The 8,573-nt window shown below is 41.0% G+C and overlaps 1 protein-coding gene across 1 annotated transcript; it reads left to right on the forward strand.

Annotated features, from left to right (window-relative positions):
- The first annotated feature begins 2,383 nt into the window (after nucleotides 1-2,383).
- Nucleotides 2,384-6,492, forward strand: LOC129872479 (uncharacterized). The gene is made up of 3 exons (XM_055947462.1): nucleotides 2,384-3,708; nucleotides 4,210-4,654; nucleotides 4,765-6,492. The coding sequence occupies exons 1-3, from the start codon at nucleotides 2,384-2,386 to the stop codon at nucleotides 6,490-6,492; spliced, it is 3,498 nt and encodes a 1,165-aa protein (XP_055803437.1).
- Nucleotides 6,493-8,573: the final 2,081 nt, after the last annotated feature.

The raw sequence follows: 8,573 nt of genomic DNA on the forward strand, positions 1-8,573 counted from the left end.
ATTATGTTTAAGAGAGAGGACTACATGATTAAAATGGCAGAATCATGTAAGTACACCCTCATAGGCAAGTTCTATAGCCCAATGCCCAAGATGGAGGTCATTCGAAAGAAATTCATTGCCCAAACAGAACTCCGAGGCAAGGTCAAGATTACGCATTTTAACTCTAGACATATATATATTGACCTGGATAACGAACACGATAGAGCTACTGTCTTAGATAGCAAGCGCATGTACATTGAATGTGTCTTTATGAGATTTCAAGTTTGGACTTCTACCTTTGATCCAAACTATGAAACCCCCATTCTCCTTGTATGGGTCATACTCCCGGAGCTCCCATGGCATTGTTTCCATAAAGAATTTGTTACGATTTTTCTGGAGGACGTGGGACAAGTATTGCACTTAGACATGGCCTTCATGCAAAAGACGAGGGGTAGCGTAGCAAAAGTAAAAGTCCAAATGGACATCACCAAGCCTAGAATCCAAAGTGTGTGGATTGGCTTTGACGAAAATGATGACCCAAATGGGGAAGGTAGATGGCAAGATATCGAATATGACGATATACCACTTTATTGTACTTACTGTAAACACCAGGGTCATACTCCTCTAGCCTGCCCAGTCAGCAGACGAGATGCAGAACGCAATAAGGCCAAAAACAAGGAAGAAGAGCCAAAGAAAGATGAGTCGACAAAAAACGCAGGTATGATCTCTTCTACGACTGTTTTAACTAATGTTGTAAGTGTCAGACAACAGGTACCGATACAAGAAACAACCACCACAACTCAAGGAGGAAGAAACAAAATACAGGAACACTCAAACAACCAGAACAGGAATCAAGTCCCAAACAACCAATGGCAAACCCAAAAGAGAAGAAAATTCAAAGGGAAGACCCAAACCGTACAAAACACCCAAAAGATACAAGGCAACACTCAACAAGTATATAAACCCACTCAAGTCAGAACTACAGGTATTGATGGTAATACTGTCACTACGACCAGCGCAATTCAAACTGTACAGAGCGAGCATCGATCAGGTATTGACTCAATGCTCCCACTACCCCATGGCTCCCCCTGTAGTCGTAATGTATTGAATGTTTTAACTGCTGCTGCTGAAGTAGTTAATGGAGGTGAGGATGGTGGGTTTGAGGAGAAGCCAATTAACTTGCAGGATGGGGTACCCAGAGGGGGGGGGTTATGTCTCATGTTTTGCATGAGAACCGTATGGTTGACCCTAGGAGTGACTCTAGAGCTCCTACTACCACTTCATATATTTTTTCAGCTGCTAAATTAAATGAAAAGAATGTGCAAAATAGGGCCACAGAGTTGCATGAACTGGAACCTGCAGCTTCTCCCACTTTCAATTTAGAAATGGGCAACATTACAACTCCTACTCAGTCTACAAATCTGCAAATCTTGGAAGAAGTTGCACCTGTTAACTCAAAGGAATCCTTGGAGGAAAGAGCAGGTATTATCTTGAAGGACAATGCAATGCATGTTGACAGAAGGGATGTTGATATGCAGCAGCAACAAGGGTACTATCAAGTCCCAATTCAAATACACAACCTACATTTTCAGGGAGAAGACTCAACCCCTACACTTCATAACATGGATCTTCCTACAATTACTCAGCCTAATGACAACACAGATGGAAAACTTGACACTACCAGTCATACCACTCCACTGGGTTCTATGGCCAAAGAACTAGGGTCTGTAGCAAGCACTAGTGTCACAGGGTCTAATGAAAAAAAGAATAAACTGAGCAAAAGAAGAAGGGATGCATTAAAAAAAAGAGTAGAAGAAAGGAATTTGTCTCACGAGGAACAAATTCCTCTGGTAGTAGACAATGTGAAAGAACAACATCCTAACCTTGGATGCCAACAATTTGTGCTGGAGGATGACCAATGGGGGATGGATATTACACCCTTGCAAACTCAGTATAACCACACACCTCCTCAACATCCTGCAAGCAGAACTGCAGAACAACACACACAATCTCTCCCCAAATGCACCCTCAATACTAATACTAATACTAATATAGAAGTCCCTCCTGACCTGGATGAATATGCAGTTATTGAGTCTGAAGATGAGGGTGACTATGAGGACCAACCCTTGAAGGATCTAGATGAGGAGGATGCTGCCAGTGAATACTTAAACAGACCCTTAGGTACATCTTACACAAATGAGTATGATGATGAGATTCAACAAATAGCTAACTCCCAAGGTTTGTCCCCTAGAGGAATTCATAGAACCAGTCACAGTAATAAACCCATCAGTCCAACTATTTCTACTCACACAAGCAGACCTCACACTAGGCTGTTCACTTCCAAAAACTCTCAATGATTAGTACACTATGCTGGAATGTGAGGGGTATTAATACCCAACGAGCCATGGAAAGACTTAAATCTCTTAAGAGTATCCATCAAATTCCCATTATTGCCATTCTAGAGCCTTTTTCTGATAGCATTCAGATTCAGTACTTCAGAAATCAACTCAACATGGACCATGCTATTAGTAATCCAAATGGTAAGATTTGGCTTTTTTGGACCAAGGATGTAGACTGCAGGATATTGGAAAATGAGGAGCAGTTGATTACTTGTGAATTTAATCATGTAATGAATCCAAATCAGTTCATAGTTACCTTTGTATATGCAAAATGCAAAGATCATCTCAGAAGACCTCTGTGGGATAGCATGCTACAACAGTCAGCCACCTCCCTTCCATGGTGCACATTAGGTGATTTCAATGTTATCACAGACCCTCAAGAAAAGTTGGGAGGTGTCACTTACAATATGAAAAAGAGCCTTGAGTTCATCAGCATCATAGAAGCCTGTGGACTACAAGATCTTGGGTTTTGTGGTCAGAGATACACTTGGTCTAATCTAAGGGGTATAATGTTCAGAATCTGGAAGAGACTTGACAGAGGAATGGTCAATGATAAGTGTCTAGAGATGATGCCTCAGACTACCATTACTCATCTACCCTCTGTGGGTTCAGATCACTGCCCCTTACTGCTGGAGATGACTGATCAAAACCACCAACACACCAAATATTTCAAATTCCTTAACTGCTGGACAGAACAACCATCTTTCTTGGATACTGTTAGTAATTGTTGGAACAGGACCATGGAGGGTAATCCAATGTGGTGTTTCCATCAGAAAATGAAGAGGTTGGCAGCCACTCTTAGTACTTGGTCCAGATTGCAATTTGGTGATATATATGCCAAAGTTAAAGAATATGAAGACAAGACTAGACATGCAGAGGAAGAGCTAATCTCTAGTAATTCTGAAGAGAACAGAACAAAGCTCCATGCCATCAATGCAGAGTATATAAAATACCTGAAACTGGAGGAATCTATGCTAAAGCAAAAAACTCAGTTGCATTGGTTCAAAGAGGGTGATGTGAATTCCAAGTATTTTCATACCTTGATAAGAGGAAGGAGGAGGAAATTATACATCCACAAGATCCAGAATGAGGATGATAATTGGGTACAAGGTGAAGAAAACATAGCCAAAGCTGCATGTGATCACTTCCAAGCCATTTTCACTGGTGAGAAAACACAAATTCAGGAGCATACCCTCCAATGTATTCCCAGGATGGTCACTGATGAGCATAACAGAAACCTGAAAGCTATCCCTACAATGGAGGAGTTGAGAACTGTAGTGTTTTTAATGAATCCCAATTCAGCTGCTGGACCTGATGGAATGAATGGCAAGTTCTTCCAAGCATGTTGGAACATCATAAAAGAGGACATCCTTAAAGTGATTCTATCTTTCTTCTGTGGACAAGCTATGCCTAAATACTTTACTCACTCTTGTTTGGTGCTGCTCCCAAAAGTACACCATCCTAACAAGCTCTCTGAGTATAGACCAATTAGCCTTAGCAACTTCACAAACAAAATCATCTCCAAACTCATTTCCCTTAGACTAGCACCTATCCTACCCAACCTCATTTCCCTTAACCAATCTGGATTTGTCAAAGGCAGGAACATTTCTGAAAATATTATGCTAGCCCAAGAGATTATACACCAGATCAAGAAGCCAAATGTAGGAGGCAATGTAGTTATCAAACTTGACATGGCTAAAGCCTATGATAGGGTATCTTGGTCCTATACTTGTCTAGTTTTGAGGAAAATGGGATTTGAAGAAGGTTTCATTGATATGGTATAGAGAATTATGGCTGATAATTGGTATTCCATCATTATTAATGGTTCAAGGCATGGATTCTTTCATTCCACAAGAGGCCTTAAGCAAGGGGATCCATTATCAACAGCTTTGTTTATCATAGGTGCTGAAGTCCTCTCCAGGCTCATGAACAATCTTCATCAACACCCCCAATATCATGGTTTCCTGATGGCTAAAAAGAGCCCTCAAATTAATCATCTCAGTTTTGCAGATGACATCATCATATTCTCATCTGGAAGATCTCATACCTTGAAGCTTATCATGGAGACACTACATACCTATGAGCATGCTTCAGGACAATTGATCAACAGAGACAAGAGTAACTTCATGGTACCCTCAAATGCCTTCAACTCTACTGTTAGAAGAATCAAGAAAGTTACAGGCTTCAAGCAAAAGAACAGCCCTATCACATATTTGGGGTATCCTCTCTACATTGGTAGACAGAGGATCATCTATTATTCTGAGCTTATAGCTAAAGTTGTGGCTAGGATAGCTGGATGACAGGCAAAATTAATTAGTTATGGAGGAAGAGTTACTTTGATTAAGCATGTCATCCAAGCACTTCCTATTCACTTGTTATCTGCTAGTTCCCCTCCTGCAACCACTATCAAGCAAATTCAAAGCATCACAGCCAATTTCTTCTGGGGTGGAAGAATGAAAGGAGGAAATATCATTGGTCTTCTTGGAAGAATCTGAGTTATCCCTATGAAGAGGGTGGTATTGGAGTGAGACTAATATCAGATGTTGCCAAGTCTTTCCAATACAAACAATGGTGGATATTCAGAACTAAGAATTCCTTATGGAGTGAGTTCCTCAAAGCTAAGTACTGTCAGAGGTCAAATTCTATAACCAAAAAATGGCACACAGGACAGTCTCTGATATGGAAGCACCTCATGAAGAACAAGCACAATGTTGAGCCTCATATCCAATGGCAGATACAGTCTGGTTCTTGCCTCTTTTGGTGGGATAATTGGTTAGGAGTTGGCCCCTTAGCTAATTTCAGGTCTGCCAGTAGTAGACAGAACAATACTAAGGTGTCTTCTTTCATGATTAATGGTCAATGGAATGCTGAACTGGTCTCTCAGAAAGCACCTCCCCAGTTTGTACCTAGCATCCAGGCAAGTAACATCAACTATCAGCCCCACAAACTTGATCAGGCCTCTTGGAAGCCTAATAGCAGTGGGGAATTTAGTTGTTCTTCTGCCTGGGAACTTATCAGGGACAAAAGGAGTAAGACAAGAATTAACTCTCAAACATGGCACAAACACATTCCTTTTAAGTGTTCCTTCCTACTCTGGAGAGCACTTAGAGGGAAACTACCTACTAATGAAAAATTTATCACCTTTGGAGAAGCCCCAGCCCAATGTTACTATTGCCATAGAGCTGGTTTGGATACCATTGACCATATATTTGTTTCTGGAAACTTTGACAGGAAGGTTTGGAGTGTATTTTCTGATTCTCTGGGTATTAGTAAAGAATACACACCCCTTAGAAACCTGATGATGAGGTGGTGGTCCAGTAATTACAGTAATGAGGTCCATAAACTTATCCTACAAGCAACTCCAATCTTCATATGTTGGAACCTATGGAAAAATAGATGTGCCATCAAATATGGAGGGAAGCAGTCCAATATTACAAGAGTGATCTACTCAGTCTTCAAGGATAACTTCAACCTTCTAAGCACTACCTACTCCTATATCAGCTGGCCAAATAGATGGAAGGAACTGGTCCTTCTTGTGGAAAAATGTACTAATGAAGTTAATGTTAGTACTGTCTACTGGAGGAAACCTTCAGCTCATATGGTGAAGCTGAACACTGATGGTAGTTCACTTCACAACCCTAGAAAAATAGGAGGGGGAGGATTGCTAAGGAACAATCAAGGAGATCTTCTCTTTGCTTTCTCAACCCCTTTTGGAGAAGGTACAAACAACCAATCTGAAATATTGGCAGCAATCTTTGGTTTGACTTGGTGTCTCCAATTAGGATATACTAAAGTAATCCTTGAAGTGGACTCTGAGCTAGTAATCAGATGGATAAAACACCTAGCTCAACCACCATGGACTGTTAGAACACAACTCCAACAGCTGCAGGACATCAGTCATCAATTCCAGGTTTTCAAATGCAGCCACACTTACAGAGAAGCCAATTTTACAGCTGATGTTTTGTCCAAACATAGCCACAAATGCACTACTCCACAGATATATCTCAATAAACAAGAGCTTCCCAAAGAGGCAAGAGCTTACTTTGAGCTTGACAAACTGGAAATGGCCAACTTCAGAAGAAGAAGGCTTAAGAGAATCAAGAAGCCACCATGACCTTGTCAGCCTCCTTGGTCCAACTTACTATTCAAATTACTTATTGCTATGCATAGTTATAATCAATTTGAAGGTTCTATAGTTAGGACCATGGTAAAAAGGGAACACCTCCCTTGTCTTATGCCTTCTTAAAATAACCAATCTTATTTTACAGGTTAGGATTAGAATAGAACCTTTCTTCTTTGTCTTTCTCCTTTTTGGCCTTGTAGGTATAAATACACAGGCACCATATCATCCAACTAGTGGAGGGCCAGTCAGGTGTATACTGGAAATTTACCACAGCTGTTCCAAGGTTGGACTTGCCTTAGAGACTCAGCAGTCATACAACACCTGCACAAACAAGCAATTCAACAACAACAACAAAGGCCAGGCACTCAGAATTCCTGCACATGCCACAACTGCAACAACAAACAAAAGCACCATGCAACATCAAAAGGAATCCATATTGCATAGGATCACAGAAAATATAGTAGGGGCAAAGCCCAAGAAGTCTCAGCTCAAACGGATAATTGGAGACGTTAGTCGAGCGACCTTGAAAAAGTCAACCGACTTAAGTCCCCAAATGGAGCACTTCACAACTTGGAGCTTCCAACTTGTCCAAATGACCTCCAAACTTTGCAGGGATACAGAAAATACTATATTTGCACAACCAAAGAAGTTTCATCTCCAACGGATAATTGGAGACGTTAGTCGAGCGACCTTGAAAATGTTAGTCGACTTAAGCCTCCCAATGGTGCACTTCACAATTTGGAGCTTCTTTCTTGTCCAAAATACCTCCAAATTTTGCAGGAACACAACAAATATAGTAATTGCAAAGCCTAAGAATTTTCACCTCAATCGGATAATTGGAGACGTTAGTCGAGCGACTTTGAAAAAATTAACCGATTTAAAGCTAACAAGCTCCAAAGAACTGTTTGAGGTCTTTTCTTTTCTTTGCTTTGTCTTTGTTTTTGTATGTAGGTGCAGGTACCCTAAGGAGCTGATCATGAGTAATGATCTCCTCCTGAAGATAGCTTGCAACAACATACAACTGAACAATTCCACTAGCTGGCTACAGGTTTGCAGCAGCCTATACTTCCCCCACATTTGTGTGGGTCTTTGGCTACTTGTTTGTACAGGTCCACAGATATCCAAACAAAGGGAGACAAATGCTAGACATGCAAGAGACTCACCATCCCCCAACAATAATTCAAACATGCCAGATTCCACCCTTTATTACTTGCATCAGCCTAATTAATTCCAAGATACTTGGAATTCCTTGTGTGGTTATTTCTTGATGTGCAGGCACATAATACATCAGAAATGGAACATTCCAAACTGCAAGGCACCATCACTTAAACATCTAAGCCAGAGCTACATCCCCTACAGCAATATACAACAGAACATGGTGATAACCAAGAACCTACAGCAGACTATGACCAAAATACAGCAGGGTCAGATGTGCAGGGTGTTTTGCAACCTGAGGACCTACACCAAGGCATCCAAACTTTGTAGGAGTGCAGTATATATTATTTTGACAAGGTCCAAGAAGTTTCAACACAAACGGACAATTGGAGACGTTAGGCGAGCGACCTTGAAAAAGTCAGTTTCCTTAGGCCTAAAGAGGGTGCCTTTTTTCCAACTTGTGCAAAAAGCTTCCAAATCTTGCAGAACTAAAGAAAGGGCTGTTTATGTATACCCCAAGAAGTTTCAACTCAATCGGATAATTGGAAACGTTAGTCGAGCGACGTTGAAACCCAAAGCTCTCTTGGAGGTCTTTTCCTATTGGCTAACTGGTGCAAGTTCCTTTTTGCCTTTGGTTGTTTGTTGTATTGTTGCAGGTTGCTGGATTGACTCATCAACATGCACTAACAACAACTACAGAAAAGACAACACAGATACAACTATCAAATCAAATAGAAAGCCCACTGCACAAGGCCCCTGTCTAGTTGGATATTTGTTTTTCTGTGATGTTTTTTGTGCAGGTACAACAACTGCTGGGGAACCTTGGCAAATGAAATGCATCAACATAGAGACTACAACATTCCAAGAGAGGACCTCACCAACACACCAGCCCTACACCCATACATATTCCATCTCTG

This window comes from Solanum dulcamara, chromosome 11, assembly GCF_947179165.1.
Source record: "Solanum dulcamara chromosome 11, daSolDulc1.2, whole genome shotgun sequence".
Taxonomy (NCBI): Eukaryota; Viridiplantae; Streptophyta; class Magnoliopsida; order Solanales; family Solanaceae; genus Solanum; species Solanum dulcamara.

Excerpts from the sequence above, each read along its gene's own strand:
- LOC129872479 (XM_055947462.1), top strand. The coding sequence starts at position 2,384 with ATGGAAAGACTTAAATCTCTTAAGAGTATCCATCAAATTCCCATTATT. Across the intron at positions 3,709-4,209 it reads CCTGATGGAATGAATGGCAA|GCATGGATTCTTTCATTCCA; the intron begins GTTCTTCCAAGC and ends TAATGGTTCAAG. Across the intron at positions 4,655-4,764 it reads ATTCTGAGCTTATAGCTAAA|TTCCCCTCCTGCAACCACTA; the intron begins GTTGTGGCTAGG and ends GTTATCTGCTAG.